Raw genomic sequence first — 24,300 nt, forward strand, 5'->3', positions numbered from 1 at the left:
CTGGCCTCCATCATTTTCATATCTAAGGAAGCAAGCACGCAATTATAATGAATTTTGAGTGTAGAGGCTGGAGAGGGAAAATAAATGACATGCAATCTTTAATCAGGAAAGCCAAATTCATGTTCAGTGTGAACATAACCATTTTGTAGATGTAAAATGTACTATATATTACATACATAATGCATACATACATTGCATACGTATAATATTAAAATAAAGTAAATTATTATTATTTTTTTAAATTTTTTTTGGGGGGGTAGGTCAGCTTAAGAGCGTCTACCAGTGTTAAGTATATCAGAAAATTGGACTTTGGTTTGTGGTGAGATTTCCTCCCGAAATCTCTGCATCGTCACATGTCGTGGGCGTCGTATGCACTGAGAGCACTCCTGCTGGACAGATGGTGCAGCAACACCTCTTTGGCCCGTCAGTCTGGTCTTGCTGAAGAAAATTGTGCTGGTGATGATGTCAATCAGGCTGTTTATCTCAGAATGGAGCAGGGGCTGATGGGAAACTCTGGCGTTATAATTACCAAGTTCTCTCTGAGAAGCACGAGCCGCCAATCACATCTTAAGTCAACATCATTTACAGCAGTGAAAGTCAGAATATTTGTCTAGGAGGGACAACTTATTCATGGCCAACTTCTCAGACTTATTTATCCCTCATACGTCCTTTTTCTCCTGTGTGTGTGTGTGTGTCTGCAGGCATCCGTGGAGTTTTATTACAGTCAAAGGAGACGTCTCCACAGCGGTCGAAGATCATGCCGTCTATCAGGGTGAGCCTCTTTTACCCACTTCTTTGCTCAGCGATGGAAAGCAAACAGCAGCACATAAATGAAATATCTTGAAGGCGAGCCGTTTCTCTCTCCTGATGCTGGTGTGTGTTTGTGTGTTCAGGAACCAAGGCTTCGTCTGAGGCCAGGAGCTCTCGGGTGTTTCACTCAGGTTATGGAGAGCATTTCACCATCACCACCATCAGTCAGTGGGTTCAAGGTACAAACACACCTCTCCACCTCTGCAAAACACACACCCATGACTCATTTTTCAGGTCCAGGTCGGTTCATGGCGGTTTGGTGTTGGTCTAGCTGGAGACCAGCAAAACGTAATCAAATAGTTCACTCAAATTGTAAAATGTTTTCATAATTTACTCACCCTCATCCTCATGTTATATTCTTTCTTCACAAAAGGAGAAGTTAATAGGGGCTGTTAAGCTTTGAAAGCAGCATAAGCAGAAAAGCTGCATAAAAGTATCATAAATCGATGTGCTACTGAATGTTTCAAGTCTTATGAAATCATGATATCTTAATATAGATGAGGAACAGATACAAATTTAATATTTTGTATGTAAACTTTAATGTCAGGATTTTTTTGATGTTTTTTTTTAAGAAATTATTAATATTTTTAAACAAGGATGCTAAAGACATTTACAGTGTTACAAAAGATTTATATTTCAACTAAATGCTGCTAAATTCATCAATAAAAAATCCTGTTACATGCAAAATTATGCAAAAAATATTTATATTCTATAAAATAATATTTAAATTATATTAAACAAATATATATATAAGTATAACACATCAATTAATTACAAATATTGTATAACAAACTCCTTGTGGTGCGTAGATCTAAAAGCAGCTCAAAAGAAAAAAATGAATAAATGAAGATCCGCACACAAAAAGCTCACAGAATTGTTTTGACAAGAGGGCACAAACAAAGTCCAAAAGGTGCAAAGTGCCGCAAAATGTTTCCAGGTGCTTATTTGTGGCCTCTGGACAATACATTCATGTCAGTTTTTTGGCCTTTTTTTTCGTGTACGGATCTTTTATATATTTTATTTATAAAAAAAAAAAAAATGTTTTACATAAAAATGTCAGGGTGGGGTCAGCATAAAAGGACTGTCATAAAATTATGAAATTATTAAACTCCCAAATAATCAGACAGATCAAAATATCAATCTGTTTCTCAAACACAAGCAATCACATGATTTCAGAGGACTTTGGATTGGATTATAGCGTATGGTTATATGCAGCGGTTGCGTTAACTGAAAGTGTTCCACCATTTACTGAATTTAAAGAAGATTGACTGACGCTTTCCATCATTTTGACAGATTAAAAAGGGGTATCTGGTCTAATGCGTTTCTCAACTTTAGAAACATTCCCACAGTAAAATATACTAGTAGATTAAGAAAAAAGGGCGGAAAGACAATTTAAAGTATCCCTGTGAAAACAGATGAGAGAAGATTGGAGGAGAGAGAAATGATTCAAATGCTATTGCGCATTAAAGATTCTCTTTCACATTGTTAGGGCAGAAAAGGCCAATAACCTACTACTCAGTGGTTGGGTAAATAAAAGAAAAAGAACAAGAGTTATTTTCCCTGCAATAGAAGAAAATTAAAAATACCAAGTGCTACAGTATTTTACAGATGGATAAAAATAGAACTTGACAGAGAATGTTCAAACCAGTACGTCAGAGTAAAGGATAATGATTATTTGTAGTGCAACCTCTTGTCAGATGGACTACTTTTATGGTGATTTCATATTGAGATTTTGTTCTTTTTCCAGCTTGGCAGTATAAATCACACACAAAAAACGCTCGGATGTTCTGTCTAACATCTCCCGTTGTGTTTCCCAGAAGAATGAATAATACAGGGTTAGAATGACATGGAAATAGGTTGAAGTATTCCTTCAACTAGTGAATCTCATAGACCAGTATGGTGTTTCTTGTTGATGTCCTGCTGGTTAAGCTAGTTCTGGTGACCAGCTGTGCCAGTCTTTCCAGCAGGGCATTATTAAAACCTTATCAAAAGTCAGAGTTACGACATTTATAATGTTACAAGAGATATCTATTTCAAATAAATTAAGATTTTTGAACTTTCTATTCATCAAAGAATCTTGAAAAGGAAAAAAATGTGAATCAGTACAACTTGTTTTAACATTGATAATAATAAGAAATGTTTCTTGAGCAGAAAATCTGCATATTATAATGATTTCTGAAGAATCACGCGACACCGAAGACTTGAGTAATGAGATGACTTGGAAAAAGTGTCCCAATCACCCTGAATTCACCCTAGATGAAATAATGCTGCTAAAATGAATCTTGTAAGAGTGTTCCATATGAATGATGTTAACAATGATCTGAAATGCCATATTTGGTTCACCTACACCTCTCATATCTTGACCAGTAAAAAGATCTTCCAATATCCCATAATTCTCGACGCTGTTAACGCATCTGTCTGTCAGCCCCCAAGTCCCAGCAGCTTAATTTCCCAGCCCACCACTTACACCTACATCCTCAACCAGTCCAAGAGAACATCCCCATTCAGAAGATGCCATCTGTTTGTTCATCACCAAAGTGATAATTTAGTGTGCAAGATCGTATTATGGGCAGAGAATGAACTCATTTAGATGTAGAATTAAAGTTCTGCCATGTGATTACAGCGCACAGATGGGGAAAAGTGGGCGGAATTTATTCTGGAATTCCAGGAACAGGTTTGGGCCCATGAAATCAAAATAAGAGCTTTGTGTTTTTTAGCTTTGAGATCACTGATATATGCTATTGCTCTCCTAAAAGTTGAGTTTTACTGTATATACACAACCGTTCTAAAGTTTGGGGTCGGTAAGAAAATGTTTTATGTTTATGAAAGAAGTCTCTTATGCTTATTAAGGGTGCATTTATTTGATCAAAAATACAGTAAAATCAACAATATTGTGATTTTTTTTTATTTATTTATTTTTTATTTTTTTAAATGGAATTTATTCTTGTGATGGAATTTTCAGCTGAATTTTTTCAGCATCATTATTCCAGTCTTCAGTGTCACATGATCCTTCAGAAATCATTTTAATATGCTGATTTGTGGTGGAAACTGTGATAAAAAAAAATTCAGGATTCTTTGATGAATAGGAAGTTCAAAAGAACAGCATTTATTTGAGCATTTATTTATTTATAAATGTCTTTACTGTCACTTGAATAAAAGTATTTTCTTTCAAATGTCAAATTAATTTCTGACCTAGACTTTTGAATGGTAGTGTATATCTTTTTCTTCTGGCAATGGATAAAAAATGTTGATGACTTATATTGCACTCAACTAAAGGCTACTGACAAGTTCTTCTGCCATAACTTCAATAGGAAATACGCCAACACAGGAAAGTCGTTGTCATCAAACCATTTTATGGAGTCTTTAAGGGTCATTTGTAAAAATTCTCTCATTTGTCAATTTGAAGAATAATTGGTATATATATGTTTTAGTTTTTTTTATGTATTTACTATTGAAAAAGGAAGTTGATATACAGTACTGTTAAAAAATATCCATATTTTTTCAAAGTCATGAATAAAACATTGGAATATGTTTTACAATAAAATGCTATTTTAATCATTGTTCTTCAAAATTTCATATTTCAGTCGGTGTATTACTTTCCGTTTCTTTGTAATTTGTGAAATTTACTAGCAGCTTCTGAGTGAAAATTATATCAAAGTAAATCCTACACCATTTTTTTCCTTGGTTTATGGGAAATGAAGAATTTGTCCCTTTTTTTAAAAGAAAGTAACTTGTAGCCTTTAATGTACATCACAGCCACGATCTGCTACTTTCGCATTCTTGAGAACATTGGACGAAAAATATGTGTCAACAAAACAAGTTTTGCCAACTTTTAGGAGTACCAAAGCATATTGATTAGCCTCAAAGCTATAAGGCATGACCAAAAATCCATAAAACATAGTGCGTAACACATTTTTAAGTGACAGTACAGTCACCTAACTATGAGAGTGATTTTGCAAGTCGTTGGTAATTTATACAAGACACGACACCAATTCACTTCCCCCATGTTAATATACACTGTAAATTTCCCACCACACTCTTGGAGTGGATTCTAAGAGCTCTTTTGCATTGGAGGGCTCTTTATAATTTGTTGGAGCTCCTAATCATTTTCAAGTATTCCCCGAACAGCGTGAACACTTGAGATTTCTGCCCTGATCATAGTGGAGAGCGAAGGAGGGACGTCTTTTCGATTGCATGGCATAGGTGTCTTTTTTTTTGTCTTTGGTTTGATTTGAATGCAATGCAACCAAAGTAGGCTGAATTCCCTGTAGGTTTGGCAGTGCAGGCGGCAAAACAGGGAGGGAGAACTGTAATTATCTCTGCATAAATAGGCTTTGACAGGCAGAATTGCAAAGCAGGAAGATTAAAGATGTAAATGAGACTAATATCTACACAGAGCCTGTTTGTTGGGCAATGCTGGAGGGATGGCAGCATTCTCCTGCGTTTTAATCTGAGTGTCTGTTTGTGTGGTTTTCAGAAGCCGAATGGACAGAATGGTTCGACCGCGATGACGAGAGGGGGTCAGGTGACTGGGAGAAACTGTCCGACCTCCACAAAGCTTTTCCAGAGCGTCTGTGCAGTAACCCTCTTGATATTGAGGTAAATATATATTTGGATGAATTGAAGACTAACTTTTTGCTTACTACACATTTACTAAATGCTTCTATATTTACTTAATAATCTGTGAAACAGTTTTCACATATTGTATTATATTATGGCCCATAACCAGTATGATGGTCAGTATTAATAAAAAATATAGAAAAATTTAATACAAATCAGGCATCAAACAGCCAGAAACAATAACATTGGCCTAATTAAAAATCAATGGTAGTATTGGCTAATATATTGTGCACACTTCAATAAATCACAGCCATTCCAGTTTTGCCATCTTTTTGTGTACATTACACTAATGTTCGAAAGTTTGTGGTAAGATGTTTTAAAAAGGCTGCATTTATTTAATAAAAACTACATTAGAAACAGTAATACTGTAAAATATTACTATATCTGTATTAAATATATTTTAAAATGTAATATATTTCTGTGATGGAGAGGCTGAATTTTCAGTTGCCATCGCTCATTTCTTATTATCAAGTTGAAAACAGATGTGCTGCTTAATATTTTTGTGGAAACCATGATAGATTTTTTTTTCTGGATTTTTTGATGAATAAAAAGAACGGCATTTATTTGAAATATAAAAATATTTTGTTTCATTATAAATGACTTTAATGTCACATTTGTTTTGATCAATTTAATGCATTCCTGCTGAATAAAAAACAAAAGTGTGACCCCAAACTTTTGAATGGTACTGAATGTGAGAGATGACTGTTTCACTGTATTTCAAATTTTCTTCTTTGCCTTCAGGCTGAAACTCTTGACGGCATTCCTGCCAACATGACGGGAGAAGTCTTCTCCAAGTTTGACAGAAACTATGGCTTTGTATGCCTCAACAAAGAGCAGGTGGATGGGATTTGCCACAACTACCGTGTGCGTTTCCTGTGCGGCAAGCTTGGTATGTTTTTCAGTCAGTCAGTTACTCACCCTCATGTCATTCCAAACCCGTATAACTGTTTCATGGAACACAATTGGAGATTTTAGGTACAATGTACCTCACGCTGCTCTTTTGCATAGAGTGAAAGTGAATGGTAGCAGTATGCATATCTTTCTCTATGTACGGTGTCAGATGGCATAGCTGCTTTTCATTGTCTCAACAAACAGGTTATGATGTTACATTTGGCCAAACAATTGTATATGTCCCAAACTGTAAGTGAAATCAGCATTAAAATAAAATAAAATAAAATAAAATAAAATAAAATAAAATAAAATAAAATAAAATAAAATAAAATAAAATAAAATAAAATAAAATAAAATAAAATAAAATAAAATAAAATAAAATAAAATAAAATAAAATATACATCTATGATTAGTTGCTATTTTACTACCTTTTGGGTTTGTACTTGAGATTTTCATTAGCGACGTTCACAAGCAGCTATATGATGTCAATGGAAATCTTTTGTATTTTTAGATTCATCTTGGATGCATTTTTTCTCTTTTTTTGATTTTTAATTTTGGGTTTGGGATCTTTGACACCGCAGTAGAATACGGTTGTCAGCCCTATATTCGAGTCCTTAACATGGTTATGTTCACACACAGTTCGGTTATTTACAAGAGTGGCAATCGCATTCCATAACCAAACTCACATTTTTCAGGACTCACAACCGCATTCTCGAAAACCTGTGCTGTGTGAACCGAACCAGAGGGGACAACATTTGTCAGTCTGTCGCAGTGGCGTGCACAGACCTCTGCACGACACTGGTCTGTCACGACATACAGTGCGAGAGAGCCGCTCTACGCTGCACAAACGCGTGTCTGCCGTCTGTTGCAGGTTTTCATGTGTGGTTTCATTAACCTATATCGACTGAGATATTAAGGTTTTAGATTTAGTCACTATTCTCCATCAGAGCGGCTGCTGTCAGTTTTGTGTGCTACACTTGACTCAATTGCTCCGCTCTCCTCCCAGATATAAAAGCTGTTGTCGGTTAATGAAGATTTGACAGATGAACTCGTAGCTCGATTGGACTCTTGTGTGTCAAAAGTGACAAGACTTTTCAGTTGTATGGGCTTTGATATTACTTTGGTCACTGACACTGTGGTTACTGGTAAGAGAATACGGACTTGACTCCCGTTGCACGTTCATACAGACACTCAGACAGTATTCAAGATGCCACTGTAAGTTGCTGTGTAAATGGGACATTTCTCAATGTCAATCCCAAAAACTGACAATGTGAACGTAGCCTGGGTAGGGCCATTCAGTAATTTATTTACAGTTCCTGTACACCAATTCAGTAGGCCTAAATGAACATCAGTGCTTTTATAATTTTTTCCTAGCTGGGTATGGACAGGATTTCCCTAAATATTAAAACAGCATGGGATTAAAATAAAATGCTCTGTCCTTACGAAGGAAATTACCAATCTATGATATAGTATAAAAACCCGTCCTACATTTCATTTCTCTCCGAATGTCCTGCTTTTTTCATTACGCTCTGTTTAACATTGACTAAGACGTTCATTTTAGAAGTAATTTCTGTCAAACGTAATGAGATTTTTGTAAAAACTCAGAGCGAAAGCTCTAACGTCCTTTATAAGTGAATTGTGATGACCTCAAGAGCTCAAGAGAGTGAATTGTGATGACCTGTTGGCAGCACTGTCAGACAATTTCTGGCAAATGCCAGCTGTTTACAAACGACTTCAGCTCTTACACTTGTCAAATAAAGTGTGCACTTTACAGTCTATATTTAGACAAAAATAAATGGATAAAAAGCTTCAGAAATATACTTCCCGCATTTTGTAATTTTGTTACATTGATTTTATTCCACTGAAACATAATCTAGAGTGCATGAGTGCACCAAAACTGACATTTTATTGTCAAGTGTCACATTTTGTGCTCTTCCTGTCAATGATTTTAACAGAACTCAAAGGTCACAGAAATGCCCGAAGTATTGGATTTTTCAGTCACATGTTTCAAGGTTTTATTTCCCCAAAATGGCTCGGTACATCTTGTTTATTGGTTGAAAATGTTTTGTGTTAATCTAAACCATTGTCTGTCTGTAAATTCAGCCCAGGCTAGTTGATAATATGCCATTCTATAATTCATAACATGCTGCCACATAGCTTGGAAGTTTCTCCATCTGATTCTGATCTATCTGGTTGTTGTAAAAGAGGCTTTAAAGAATTCTTGTCACATTATGAATGATTGTGACCATTACATGAACTTATTGATTACATTTACTCATTTTCTCATGAAAAGAAAAGAAGCATGCATATAATTTTTTATTTATTATTAATCATACTTTCAAAATGCATTGCTTTTAATTCATTTAGTTCCTCTTTTAAGGGAAAAAAATACATAAAAGATGTGCTTAAACTCCAAGATCATGAGTTTGATTCCCAGGAAACACATATGAAATGAACTGTAAGTTGCCCTGAATAAAAGCACCTTTCAAATGCATAAATATAAAAGTAATGCTCTCATTAATGTTGGCATGTAGAGACAATGGAATGTGGCTGTGTCGTCATGTGGCTTTGTTGCTCACAACAACTTTATGTTTGTTAAATTTCTCTATCTTGATTAATTAGATTTTTTATTTTCTATCAATCATTTAATGAATAAAATAAACAAGATCTTAAGTTCTTTGTTCAAGTGTTTGGCTGGTTATATATAAAATGCAGAAACAATTTCATGTATCTTTAATGGATCTCAGATCAGATTAGACTAACATTGCATATAAATCTTTATATAGGGAATTAGTGACAGTTATTGACCATATGTGCATGCTAAATATATGTGTGTTGTGTCCTTCAACAGTGCGTCCACAGGCCTCTATCTCCATAGACACCTTGTCTAACTGCAGTATTCTGGAGCTAGCGGACGAACCTCAGGGTTGGACATTTGGCGACAGGATTGTGGTGGCCAGTACGGACTATTCCATGCACCAGGCTGAGGAGTTCAGCATCATGCCTTGTCCCTCTTGCTCGAGGAACCAGATCAAAGTGGAAGGTCGGTTATAGCTCTGAAATTCCTCACTGAAGGTGTAAAGCAATTCAGCCTAATTGTTAGCCAAATTTTAGACCATTGTCGTATGTCTGCTGCATCCACTGTGCCACCCACTTTAGTCCATTTAGTGTGCAAAAGTTAAGACACCCCTGTTCAAAAAACATATTTTGTTGACACAATCTCTGCAGTGAGCAAACTTAACTTTAATATATTTTTGTGTATTTTAATGCATGGTTATTAAAGAGGACCTATTACATTGTTGCAGCACATCTCTCCCCAATCTATAAGTATCGCTCGGGGTGCGTTTCCCAAAAGCATTGTTAGCCAACTATGGTTGCAAGTTCTGTCATTATCAGCAAGCATAGTTCAACGAGTCTGTGTTTCCTAAAACCATAGTTCTAACGAACATTCGCAAACAGCATCGCAAAGTTGTGTGGTTGGAACGACAGCTCTTGAGCTGTGTTTAGAAGCAGAGTTTTTGGTTTGCATGACATGTGGACTCAATAAATCTTTATCTTGAGCAAAATAAGCAAGCTGACATTCAGTACGATCTGTATCCTTTATTTAGAATACATACAAATGTAATTTATGTCTTTTAGTTTGTCAAGCACCGTTTTTAAAGAGTGCGCAATCTGCGCATGTATGTACATGCTTTAGTACGTAAGAACAAGCCTAAATTTAATCTGGATATACAGCAAAATGATACATAGTCCTCATAATGATGTCATGTCCGTAATTTATAGCAAAACATCTATCATTAATTAAATCTCAAACAGATTAATTTATAGAAGTTATTACTCCACCACGTACCTGACATCATTAACCAACGTGGTTGAACGACCAATTTGCGACAATACGGTTTCAGGAAACAGTTGTGACTAGCTGATTTCTTCAACGATGCATCGTACTATGGAAGTGAAGTTACGTCACATTACAGGAAACACACCCTTGTTTAGTTCTGGTCTCTATGAAGCCCCTCCTTCTGAAATGTGCAATGTGCTCTGATTGGTCGGCTGGACCAGTGTGTTGTGATTGGTCAACGGCTTTGAACATGTTTTGGAAATGTCATTCCCCTTACCATAACCCAGATTTTTAACAAACTTCTAACACAACTCCATGGCCCTTTTTTGGATATTACTTGGGCAGGACTTATTTAAATAAGGAATTTTGTAAGTTCTCAGAAGAAAAATCAAGACTACAATGGAGGCGTTTCAGGGAGTTCAGAAACATTTCCTACTGATATAGAGATATGGAGTTTGTGCTTTGTAACTTTGCTGATATTCTTCATGCTTAAGCAGCAACATTACATACTAAAGAAAAGTTGAAAATGTACAAAAGCTTAAGAAGATCCCATTAATTGTTTACTAAATTTAAAGAACTGGAAAATAAAGCAAATGTGGACAAAATTTGCATTAGCAAGCACTTCTAATAATTATAAGTACCTACACAAAATAATTATGCACATTGTTGTTTAGTATTACTCAGCACTTACATAAAAACACAGAAACAGGGACATTTTAATATAAAGTGTGGCTGAAATAACAGCTAGCTGATTGCCGTCTTTCTTTGTGACACTTCAGTGCTGTTAACAGGATTTCATCATGGCAGTTTACCAAGACTGGGTGATGGGAAGCATTAGATGAAATTTTGCATCAGAGAAAATGCTGAGCTCCAGCAGTTAGGAAGAAACGGTTCCTCATAGGCACAAAGAGTTCATATTTCAAATAAACTCCTTGTAAAAATCTCTTCATCCTTGTCCTCCGGGGGGTTTGGAATGTCTTACATCAGATTCAGGAAAGCACATCACTCTCAAAATGATTTTGACTTTAGATCTTTTCTGGAAAACTTTGAGGCTGAAGTGTGAACTTTTCATTCTGATGTTTAGAGCTGATCTGTGTTCTAAACCAAATCTTATTTCGGTTTAATTATATTCAGGTATTTTACTCAACAATGATGTGGTGGTTGACATTCAGAGCCTCCGGAAAGTACTCCTGCCATTGAATTTTTTCCTGTTACACCTCCTGATTTTAATGCTAAAATAATTTTCTCCAAATTAGATGTAGCGCATCACTGGACTGCAATTTCAGCAAGTCATACCACAAATTCAATTGGATTGAAGCTTGTGAAGTCTAGCTGGTCCTTTCCAGAATACTAACCTTTTCTCAAGCTATTTAATAGACTCTGTTTCAAAACCTCTTGAGCTGCCTACATTGGCAGCATTTTAATGCATCATAGGCATGCTTACAATATGGACGGCGTCCTTAGACTAATGTACCTTCCTAAGGCAGATTTTTAAGGCAGAACTATATGCATCCTTTGTGGAGACAACGGTGCATTGTGAAGATAAGACTAGTGAAAAAAAAAAATGATTTAAAGGAATATTCCAGGTGCAATACAAATGATGCTCAATCAACTGCACTTGTGGCAAAATGTTGATTACTGCAAAAATAATTTTAGACTTTTAGAATTATAGACTTGTTATGCATGTTAGTATGGATTTTGTGTGGAAAAAAATGTCTGTGTTAAGTTCCAATTTTACAACTTGGTTGCCATGAAAAATGCAGTAAAATTAGTAATATGTTCCAATATTATTACAATTTAAAACTTTTTCCTTTTTTAATATAGAGATTTCAAAATCTAATTTTAAAATGTAATCTACTCCTGTGATGCAAAGCTGAATTATCAGCATCATTACTCTAGTGTTCAGTGTCACATGATCCTTCAGAAATCATTATAATATGCTGATTTGCTGCTTAAGAAACATTTATTATTATTATTATCAATGTTGAAATTGTGATACATTTTTTTGTCAAGATTCTTTGATGAATTGAAATCTTTTGTAACAATTTAAATGTCTTTACTGTCACTTTTGATTAATTTAGTGCATCCTTGTTGAAAAGCAATATCTATTTATTTCAACAATACATACATAAAAATGCAGTTTTTTAGCTACACAAAGACACATTCTTAGCTACACATTCACAGCATTAGCTTGTAAATGTTGGCAGTAAACAGCGAGGCGACTATATATTTTGAAGCCGAGCCGTAGTTTTTGCTGTGCTTGGGGTCATTGTGCTTTTGGAGGATGATTTTTGCTCTGAACACATTTCTCTGTTTGCTGACCATCATGCTCATTGGTTCAGAATGGTGTTGCGTGGGAGGTTTGGTTTGCACTAAATATAGTACTTCACTTTCAGACCAGAATGCTCAGTGTTAGTGTCATCAGGCTGCAAAAGATTGCCGGGTTTGTGAGATGTCTTGTTGCAAACTTCAGGTTTGACTTAATGTTAGCCTCTCCCAGAAGTCGCTTCTTTCTAGCCGCTCTCAAACAGAATCTGTTTTGAAGTGTTGGAACGATCGGTGATGTCGGATAGTTTCTCTCATTTCATCCAATAAGCTCTGCGGTTCTGTCAAGGTTGTAGTTGCTGTCTTGTTCATTTCTTTAACAATTGCTCCTCTTGTTCAGTTGCTCAATTTGTTAGGATGGTCTGATCTTAGATGTTTCTGGGCTTTGCGCCATTTTTTCCATTTTGCTTCAATGAGCATCACAGTGCTCAAAGGAAGGGCCAAAATGATACAAATCTCTAGGTTGTTTCTCCTAGAATAGAATAAAGAATGGCAAACAAAGTGATATTTATTGTGCAGTTGACATCAAGTAAATATGGATTGGATTGTAAAGGAAGTCAGCTGTACCTAATGCATAATTCAGTGAATATTTGATTTAAAAAATGTAGAGAAAGAATTACAGGCTAAACTAATTTGTTGGGTTACTGTGTTTGGTTAGGGTTAGCCAAACCAGTTGAGATGCACTTCTTTACATGTTTAGTTTTCACACATGACAGTCTCTCAAGATAACCTAACCCAGTTTAGGGTAATTTTCTGATTTTTATTTGCAAAATAACCATCTTATAATTCTTCGTGAATTCTCCAGAAATACGGCTAGTATGACTTTGCAGCTCAGTGGGATGAGCAGAAATCAATGGGGTGCTTTCTGACAGCACTGTTTTCAAAAACTATCAAAGAAGATTAAGTAGTTCTCTGCACAATATTGACATTGATTTTCAGTTTTCAGTTCAGGTTTATTTTGGCTAGCAAGCCTTCCCTCAGTCACTTATTGAAGCAGAACCTCAGTGGTTACAGGATTCACTCTTTTCTGAGAGGAGAGACTTAAGAAACCTCCTAAGGTTTCTTTCTCATCAAACCTCCCATCTAGGAAGGTTTTCCCCTGCCACAGTCATCTTTGACTCACTCATCACCACATGTATTGTATTTCCACACTATTCTCTGGTTTGAAACAATGGCTTTTTTGAAACACTGGCTGAAAACCCTGCCCTCTCTGGTCCACTGTAAAAGTGGCTGTAGATCTGACCTTTAAAAATTACTTTTATTGTTGTAATATGATCAAGGCAGCATAGCCTCGTGATTATACAATCCTGTGCGTGTGATTCAGCGGTTTTGGTAGGAAAGAATTATTAAAGGAATAGTTCACTTTAAAATGAAAATTCTGTCATCATATACTCACCCTCAAGTTGTTTCAAACCTGTATGAATTTCTGTCTTCTGCTGAACACAAAAGAAGATATTTTGAAGAATGTCGGTAACCAGACAGTTGATGGACCAATGGGGTACATCAACTGTTTGATTACTGACATTCTTCAAAATGTCTCCCTTTGTGTTCAGCAGAAGAAAGAAATTCATACAGGTTTGAAAGAACTTGAGGGTGAGTAAATGATGACAGAATTTTCATTTTGAAGTGAAGTAATCCTTTAACTCTTTCTGTCACAACGCTTCCCTGCCATAAACTGAATTCTCTGGCAATCCATGTGTTCACTGTTATACTGTAGGGGGCGCTATTACGCATCTTCTGAAAGAGTACAGAATCTCAGAATCCAAAAACGTGAAGAAGAAGCAGAAACACCAAAAAGAAGCATTGCTTACGCATTTGTAAGCTAACACGTTAACTAACGTTACTGAATGAAATGTCGACTCAGGAAGAGGTATAGGACTATGCAAGCTTTGGGGTGTTGATGGACTTGATCTACTCGACCTGTGTTTTGATTATCGTTCTGAATCCAATCCGGACATAGTCTTTGACAAAATGCGATTATCTCAGCTTTTTGTAAAAAAAAAAAAAAATGAATGAAGCTAGATTTTTTTAAAGCAGAATCTCTATTCTTTCTTTTGAAATGTTGTATGTTCAGATATTCATACAACATAATATTCTGGAGACCATGAAAGTTTTGTGAAAATTATCAAAAATGCTGGCTCTGGCTAGTAACAAAAAAAAAAAAAAAAAAAAAACAGTCAGGGAAAGAGTTGATGTTAAACTGTTTATAAATGATCTTTTTTGCTTATGATTCATTTTCTATAAAGAAAATAGGCATTATAGTCATTCATTATTTGATTAGTTATAGCTCAAGCTCTCTTGAGATGTTATAGTACACTGAAACACTGTCTTCAAGAAGATGACTTTGGTTTCAGGCACAGCCAATCTGTATTGTGAGATAGGCCTATCATAAATATTACATCCATATGTATGCATGCATGGTCTAATCCATACATACCATGGTAAATCCACTATTTTTGATAACTGTGGTACACTTTGCTCAATGTAAGGTCCCTAGAGATTTGAGTCCGCCCAGCAATAGTGGCCAACCTTAGACAAGACGTTCTACAAATCACCTTAAACTCTCAGTTTTCAGTTTGATATTTGCATTTGGCATATCCCTGGATAAAGAGTGACTTGTTTAAATCTGAAAGACTGCATTCCATGCCAAAAAGATATTTGCTGATGCAGCTGTTGGGTTGAATTAAGGAAGGTTTGAATTTCATAAGGGATTATAAAGCATATATGTGAAGTGGCTTTATTTGCAGTATTTACTGCATTTATTTGACTGTTCTCTTTTCCAAACCCTAGTGAACTGCTTTGCTGGCTACATAGCAGCTGCCTTCAAAGTGAATGATGAATTCCATCGTAGTGAATTAACTTCTACGAGTGAACTATTTTTATTAAGATTTTGGATTGTATATATTTATAATAAACACTGCTCTAACTTCTCCACTACGGATACATGTGGTGTATGATCAAGTTTTTGTAAAGATTATTTAATTTTGGTTATATTTAGTTTTAGAACATTTGTCTTGCTATCACTTTTTCAGTCGGTCACTTGAGTCTTGTTTGTTTGAATCTTGTAATTTTGTTTGTCTTATTTCACAGTAAAACAATCAATTAGATGTAAAGCTCTGAATTGTGCAAAACAAGCACGTCTGCAGTCAACTTCCAAATCTCAGCGATAATTGCTGTCTCTCTGAAGGCGTCATGGTGTGAGCAGCCTCCCATTACCTGCTCATGCTAAACACACGCAGACACAACTGTTCTGTTCACAGAAAGAACACAATGTACTTTGGCATTCTTTAAACAATCTTCCCTTATTATTTGTGCAATGACTCCGATCTACTGACAGATCCTATCAGTCCAGTCCTCATCTCTACCTCATACAACATTTTTTCAGTGTTTTTTTTATTGATGCGTGCCAGACGTAAAATTAAACCAGACAGAATCAAGATTCTTGATTCTTATGTGATGTTTTGCACTGAAAATCATTACAGATGTTTGAACAAAGTATGAGAAGTGCCTACATTGTCTGTAATCATTTAAAGCTGCTGTTAGCCATTTTTATAACTTCCGCTGGACTCATTCACTCATTTAAATGGATGTATTGGATGTATTTTAACATCTAAAAATGGTCTTGAAGAAAATAAAATGCATCAGTGAGTAACAGCAAACACGCTTTTTAACAGCAAAAACACTGGTCAATGGAACAAAACAAAGCGCAAGGTATAGAGACACGTTTTTTTAAAGTTGATCTTTTAACTTGAGCTCCGCATTTTTAGAATACTTTGGGCGCTTTCACACTAGCACTTTTGGTGCGCACCCGGGTTCGAATGACGTCAGAGTTCGGTTCGTTTGGATGATGTGAACGCTGTCTTCCGAACTCGGGTGTGCACCGGTTCATGTGAACTCCAGTACGGTTCGCTGCTGATATGAACGCAATCGTACCAAATCGCGGAAGTGAAACGCTATTGATGACGTATAATGTGGTGCGTGCGTGTGTGTATACACTTACCTTGACGAAAAGCGGGATTGACGCACTGCAAGCAGAGAGAGGATTTCTGGCTGCCTCCGCAAAAATTGTCTTCGGCGGACAGCCCGCTGTCTTTGGAACGATTTTAGTACTTTTGCGGCAGACAGACACAAATGTGTTTCTCTTTCTGTATCTTTTCTTTGAAAACAAAATCAAAGGTTCAAAACAAGAACAAATGTGAAGCGAGCAATTCTATCCATTTTGACGCCTTTTCATTACCAAGCAACACGATTACGCACAAGTTGCAACTTGATGACGCAAGCGTACCGCGGTTCGGATACAAATAATGTAATGTGAATACAGTCCATCGGGGGCAGGGGGAGGGGGGAGCAATCGAACTCGGGTTCAGAACAGGCAATCGAACCAAGTGTGAAAGTGCCCTTTGTCATGTGCGAGATGCTTTTTGAAGACTTCTTCGGTCTATCGCTTACATTGAAAAACAATGGTAAAGTAGCGTAGTGGAATGGAAAAGGTTCTGTGTGAACGACCCTTAAGAAAATCTGTTACAGGCACAGCAAAGCATGAAGCTTTTCAGTTGATAATATTACACCCACATAACAAATGTTAGCACTGTATAGCATTGCTGATCCTTGCGGTTTAGTTGCCAATGGACATATTACAGAAACGTGCCATCCTAAGTCTGAAGGCCAATTCACACTGCACCAACAGACATCAACAGACCCATTGGACCAGATTTACTAACAGCTTGTGCCAGTGCAAACCCTCTTTTGGCGTTAAAAAAGCTACTGTCAGGATTTACTAAAGACACACAGTGAAGAATTAGCGCTGAAAAGACGTGGACGGACACAGTTATTTTTGCAGCTGATCTTTTTGGAGTTTCCCTTTCAGACGCAAAATTTATGGGAGATTTTTTAAATGAATCACGCAAGGTGATTTACTAAGGTTTGCGCTATAGTCAATTTACTGGTATTTGTCCCATTATTTACCGGCCAAAAAACCATGATGCTAATTTGCGCTGCTCTTGGTAGATTATGGAAATGATCAGACTGCATCTGTGTTCTTTAATTTGCGCGTCGTCAGTAGATCACACTCTGAACTTTGTAGGGTTTCGCCCGAAAAGTGTGTTACCCCTGTAGTTATCTGTTGGCGTTTGTCGGGTCATGGAATGTCTGGGAAGTAACGTATACTACCAAAAATGGCAAAATATTTGGTGGTCTTTTAATGGTCTTACCCACTTTAATCACAAATCACTGGTCAGGAAATTAGCAAGAATTGTTAGAAGTAACTTAGCACGGAATACCCTAACTTGCAGACAGCTTTTTACAGGAAGTAGAGTCAGTATTGTTCCACTCAATGTTGATGGCTTCAAGCTGTTCATGAGTAGTTGAAAAATGTCTTTCTAGTTTATTTGATTTTAATGTGAGACCAAATATTCACTATAGGGTTTAAATCTGGACTCTGACCAGGCCAAAACATGAGCCTGATGGACTTGTTCTCAAGCCACTTCTTGGCTGTCTTTGCAGTTTGGACAGGAACATTGTCTTGTTGAAAAATAACATCTGATCATTCCTTTTTAGATAGCTTTTCATTTGTGGGAAAAATCTGCAGACTGGCTCTGACTTTCGGTAACTAGCGTCAACTTATCCAAACTGCAAATCGGGGCAAAAATATGGGCAAAAGTCATGTAGTGTATTCCAGCCTAAAGTTCGAATGTTTCTGTAATTTGGCCCCAGGAGATTGTTGATATCCAAACAGCTCTAAAGCAAATGCTAGTATTCCAATTTATTTCTTTATACAAGTGTTTAGCAATGGAACCTCTTTATTGTTGGAATATGAGACATATTCCACATAATATCCCACAGATTTTGAATGGAATGTAGCATTTGTAGCAACCACCTCCACCTGCTCGTTGCTTTAGAATTTTCCCAAAACATTCCAAAGCGTTCTTTTCAAAACATGTCAGCTAATCCTTTGTTTTCTTATTGGCTATCAAGCTCAGGTTGCGCTCAGATTATTTTTTTGCTGTTTAGAGAGCCTAGGGCAGGTGTGATTTCTCACGACAGCACGTTTGAGCTTCCGCAAGAACCAATGAGGTTCATTCTTGTGTTACACAGCACGTTTGAGCTTCCGCAAGAACCAATGAGGTTCATTCTCTTGTTACGCAGCACGTTTGAGCTTCCGCAAGAACCAATGAGGTTCATTCTCGTGTTACACAGCATGTTTGAGCTTCCGCAAGAACCAATGAGGTTCATTCTCGTGTTACACAGCATGTTTGAGCTTCAGAAAGAACCAATGAGGTTCATTCTCGTGTTACTCAGCACGTTTGAGCTTCCGCAAGAACCAATGAGGTTCATTCTCGTGTTACACAGCATGTTTGAGCTTCAGAAAGAACCAATGAGGTTCATTCTCGTGTTACGCAGCACGTTTGAGCTTCAGCCAGAACCAATGAGGTTCATTCTCGTGTTACACAGCATGTTTGAGCTTCAGAAAGAACCAATGAGGTTCATTCTCGTGTTACACAGCATGTTTGAGCTTCCGCAAGAACCAATGAGGTTCATTCTCGTGTTACACAGCATGTTTGAGCTTCAGAAAGAACCAATGAGGTTCATTCTCGTGTTACGCAGCACGTTTGAGCTTCAGCCAGAACCAATGAGGTTAATTCTCTTGTTACGCAGCACATTTGAGCTTCCGCAAGAACCAATGAAGTTTGTTCTCGCACATCAAGCAAGTTTGGTTGAGCTTCTGTTTATGTCAATGTTTAAATTTACGTTTAAAAATGTTTAAAAACTGTTCTCTGTTTGTACATCCTATTTGCTGCTCTCAGTTGTCATCCAACAATCTCACTTGGTATCACCCTGACACCTACTTTAATACTATAGCAACAGTGTAGTGCTACCAAAAAATGGCATTACTGCCTGGACACACAGAGCCAGTTGACTGAATAAGCCCTAAATATCTGTCCATCAAGGGAACATGTCCCCCAATGGGTGAAGGGAACATTTCTGGAAAATGAGCTTGTGTATGCAGGAAAACATTTATCTCAGTTTGTTGCTCAGAATTTGTTGTTGTTTTCCGTACTTCACAATCTTTATTTAATCTATCTATTTTAGTCTCTCATCTGTCTTTTCATCTCTCACTCTTTGTCTCTCTCCAAAACAACTTTCAACATCATTAAAAAGCATTTCCAGCTGTTCCATTGTTGGTTCCTCATCGCGAAGTCTCCCCATAATTTCTTGTGACAGCTCTCCGTTCAGCAGACGGGATGGTTCTATTTTAAGAGCCAAGTCAGCTCCTTTCTCGTTCCTTAAGACTTCAGCGGAGTGACTCATGCCACCAGACAAAGCTGTTGTTTATTAAACCTCAAAAAATGTCTATTCCTGTCCCTGTAGAAGTTGCTTGTTGCTCTGAGGGGGTTTGTGCAGGTAAACTGCACTGATTCACTTGGACGATTGTGTTTATCACATTGTAAAAACCATGACAGTTAGTTATACAAAACCATTGCATTTTGGAAATGCTGGCATTTGTTTTTTCATTGCCAAGTCATAATGAGATGTGCATGGCTGTGTAATATGAATATATTTATGTCAGTTAGCTTTTCAACTGCGTCATCCATCTTAATAATAGTTCCCCTTAAAAATGTCTATAGATGAATAAAGACGTGCGTCATCTGGAAAGCATCTTCTATTTTAATTGTCATATTTGGGTAAACATCTGTCTGATGAAAAGGCACACATTGAATAGATGTATACATGAAAGTTTTATCTAAAGTGACTTACAGTGTAGTGCATTCAAACATGTAATGTAGTCTACATTTTATCATTACATGTATTCTTTGGCATTCAAAACGATTCTAATTCAATTTATTCCTGTGATGCAAAGCTGAATTTTCAGCATCCTTATTCCAGTCTTCAGGGTCACATGATCCTTCAGAGAACATTTTACTATTTCTTATTATTATCAATTAAACATTTCTTATTATTATCAATCTTGAAAACAGTTGTGCTGTGTAATATATTTGTGGAAATTTAGCTTTTTCAGGATTTTTTGATGAGTAGAAAGCTTTATGTCAATCTGCTTTTGGTGGGTCTCATGCTTGTCAAGTCAAGTCAAGGTTATTTTTGTATTTTGCTAAAGACAAATGCAACTTAATAAACTGCAATTGGGTTCGCAACTCCAGCTCGCCTTCAGTGGACTTAATGTGACAAGCATGAGACTCATCAACATTAGGTTGACACAAACAGACGTGACGGTTGCTTCAAATAGAAATCTTTAGTAACATTATAGGCGTAATTTGCAGGTTGGACGGACGGGACATGTCCCCACCACTTTTTGCCAGGATCGATATTGTCCCCACCACTTTTTAAAAAAATCTTGCTGCATGGATATTTACCTAATGCGAGTGAAACATATCCAGTTGACATTAATTTGTCCTAAATAAGAGGCAATCTGGCGCTGTAATGTGTTGTTTATTAAATCATGCTGAGTGTTCATTGCCAAATGTTCTCTTTTGACTCATGCAGTCTTCACAGAAACAAGCGCGTCAATCTATCGCTTAATGCCGTTGCAGAGACTCTATTTTTTTTCTGGTGAAACCTCAAAACAAAATGCACACAAAATGTATCCATGCTCTTGTTATACAATCACTGATGAACATCTTTGATTTTAATGAGGGGAAAAAAAACGATACAATGGCGGATTAGAACCCGGTACCTCTGACACACTTAACAAAACTTCTACCATCAGACCATTAGGGAAGAATGCTGATGTCATAGCTATGTATTTATTCACTGACGTGAAGTATCACAGGACTAACAATAAATTGTATTATTGTGGATGTAAGAATGAAGCTATCACATTAAACATGCGTTGATACATTAAACTCTGTGTAGCCTACTATTGAAATTGATTTCTGGACATCGTAATATTATTCAAGTGCTCAACCCACTTTTTAAAACAAAGTTACACCACTGATTATAAATGTCACTTAAGTCACATTGAGTTGAAAACAAACATCATTTGCAAATTGAAACTTGCAAGTCAGTCCTTAAGACTGGATTTGAGTTATTTCTGTTCATTGTGAGAAAAGCTCTGTTCTATATGACTCAGCTTCCTTCTTCAATGTCAGTTCATGTGATTTCTTCTGGTCTGTTTTATCATCATACAGGTAAAGCCTAATTACTTTAAAAAAAGTACCACTTCATTTGAAGTATCACAAACGGTGCAGAACGAGTTATACACCAAAGTTAATTACTTAGTGTTTTGTTCAGACAACTAATTGTAAGTATGAGCAATAGCAGTAGCTTCACAATGTGTGAAAGGCAAATGTGTTTTGGTAATAATTGCATGTGTATTATGTGCAAGCTGTGTCTTTGTTCTCAGCTGGTCTCTCCTGCTAATGGGAATTAACATCTCACCTCGAACACAGTTTGTTCCATAACTGAATTAAAGATAATGATTTGTTATTCTATATATCCATATCCCTGTGATGGTGCTGAAAAGTACAGGTCAAGGTCTGCTTAGCTTGAGGGCATGTCACTGTGACTCATTGCGCACACACAGACACACACACACACACACTAATTAAGGATGGACACAACTCGTACCGCATTGAAAGTCTGATCACGTCTTTCTGCCAGCACCCATGGCTTTTTGGTGTGTGAATGTGGCAATTTTTTTAATAGAGCCTGTAATTAAGTCCTTAATGGGACAGAATACATGTCTGCTTGAAAAATCAAGGCCTGGATGTGTGTATGCGCATGTGTTTACGCTCTGAAAAGCGTGTGTATACGCACTAAGACCTCCCTGCCTCGGCAGAGCAGAGGTCGCACATTCATTATCTGTCGGGTCGTAATTTGTCTCGACTGCCTGCACGATTAGAGCAGGTTTGTGTTGCAAGTGGGCGACGCAAACAAGGGAAGATGTCATAAAAACAAAGCGTCGGGTGTATTCATCACGACGAACACAAAGATGCGTGTTGCTGATACATCACTAATGATGCTCTCGCAGGAGATTGATGGCGAATACTTGTCTTACTGTGTTTCTGTCTCTGATGCGGAAATGTAGGACGCTTTCTCACTTTAAGACTGCTATAAAAGCCATTAGACAGTTTTCCAGCCCTGAGGAAACTCATTTAATCCTCTTCAGTTGTCTATTGAGATGCTGCTTTCATGCTGAGCGAATGTGCTTGCTTTTTTTTTTTTGTCTGAATGCATATCTCTCTGCTTTAGAAATGAGCTCGATTGTGTCAAGTATGCGAATCACACAGCGGAAGTGTTTTAAGGCGTAGTAGACGCACTTACTACACGAAAGGCTGTTGAGAAAGGTAGGCAGCGTGATTTTTCTGTCTTCTGACATGCCTCCTTTAGACCAAATTTGTAGAAAACAATCCCTGAATGCATTGCAATAAGGTCAGCGGAGTAGCCATCATTTCAGAAGTGAGGAGGACAGAAATGTCAAGTGTAATAAAAAAAATTCTGACCTTTTACTAATTGACAGGTTTTAATTTGTATCTCTTGCTTGTAACTGGCCAAGGAATCAAATACAGTGCTGAACAATAACCAACCATTTGTGCTCTATCATGTTATAATAATTGGAAATAATATCTCCTATATTTTCCTAACGACAATTTTATGATTGGTTTATGTACTACAAACACTTGTCCATTAAGTCATCATGGATTTTATGGAATGTAAAAAAGAATAATAGCATGTGTTTTTAAAGACACTAACACTTGATAAGGATTTTTTTTTTTTATCACAGAATAAGGCAGAAAACATGCAGTATGTTATAGTTTCTATACTGTAATAAAGGCTATGTCAATTAGCACTGCATTATTTGTATACTTTGTTGTTATGAAAATACCACAGAATGGCTTGAAAAACACACATAAACCATATATTGTCGCAACTGTGTGTTTATTGTCTTCTCGTTTTGTCAGTCAAAACATTTCACCTTTTTATTCCAGGTGGTGCTCACTGCAGAGCCAAATGATGTCTAGCTCCCCCTCTCTGGATGTAGTGGGTGGAGTTTGATCTAGTCCAGCTCCACCTCTGTTGATCTAATGGGTGGAGGGATATGGTTATGAGTAGGGTTAGTGTGTGTTTAGACCAGATTACATTCAGAGAGGGGGAGCTGGACGTCACACTCTACCTATTAGCTCTGCAGAACTCTGGATGCCTTTGTCCATATAAGGGATTTCTTGGAACGTCAAAAGTTATTACTTCTACAAGTCCGTTTTGAACTTTCTGGGAGGGAGAGTCCTCTGGCTTTGAGTATGAATGGAACATACATTAGATGAGAGTGTTTAGCGCTCCATAATGGGTACATCGAATAAAATGTCAGGTCATACATTTACTATCATGTCTCTTTGAATTTAAATCTAGATTTATTCACATTGACACATGAAAACCTCTAGTGAACACACTTGCCGGAAAAAAGTGTGAATTTACGTTTCATTAAAAGTGCGGGGGACATTGAGTATAGAGAAAAAGGTGAATACTTGTACATTTCATTTTTTCATGTTTAAAGTGAGTTAAATATTATTTATTTTAGTTTTTATTTTATATTTTTTGTATTTTTCTTTTTTTTTCATTGTTTTTTTATGGATCAAAACTCCACCCATATTACTTATAATGCATAACTAGTTCAAGTTCATTTGTCAAAAGTATTCCCAGTCTCACTGTTAAAAGGGTCATTTCTATAAAGCTTAAATATCATACATTTTGTACAGAAGATTTAATATAATTGTTTTAACAAAATATGATGACCTTCATCTTTCTGCTTCCATTTTAAGTGCATTACTGTAAATGTTATTTATTTATTTTTAATTTATCAC

General features: G+C 36.7%; 1 protein-coding gene across 1 annotated transcript in view; it reads left to right on the forward strand.

Annotated features, from left to right (window-relative positions):
• Positions 1-24,300, forward strand: part of cemip (cell migration inducing hyaluronidase 1) — a 127,460-nt gene that overhangs the window by 70,218 nt on the left and 32,942 nt on the right. Inside the window, exons 7-11 of the mRNA XM_082154197.1 lie at positions 702-772; positions 894-989; positions 5,288-5,409; positions 6,172-6,319; positions 9,173-9,364. Coding sequence (XP_082010323.1) covers positions 702-772; positions 894-989; positions 5,288-5,409; positions 6,172-6,319; positions 9,173-9,364 — 629 coding nt within the window. The remainder of the gene's footprint in view (positions 1-701; positions 773-893; positions 990-5,287; positions 5,410-6,171; positions 6,320-9,172; positions 9,365-24,300) is intronic.

This window comes from Leuciscus leuciscus (genome assembly GCF_965113295.1).
Source record: "Leuciscus leuciscus genome assembly, chromosome: 2".
NCBI lineage: Eukaryota > Metazoa > Chordata > Actinopteri > Cypriniformes > Leuciscidae > Leuciscus > Leuciscus leuciscus.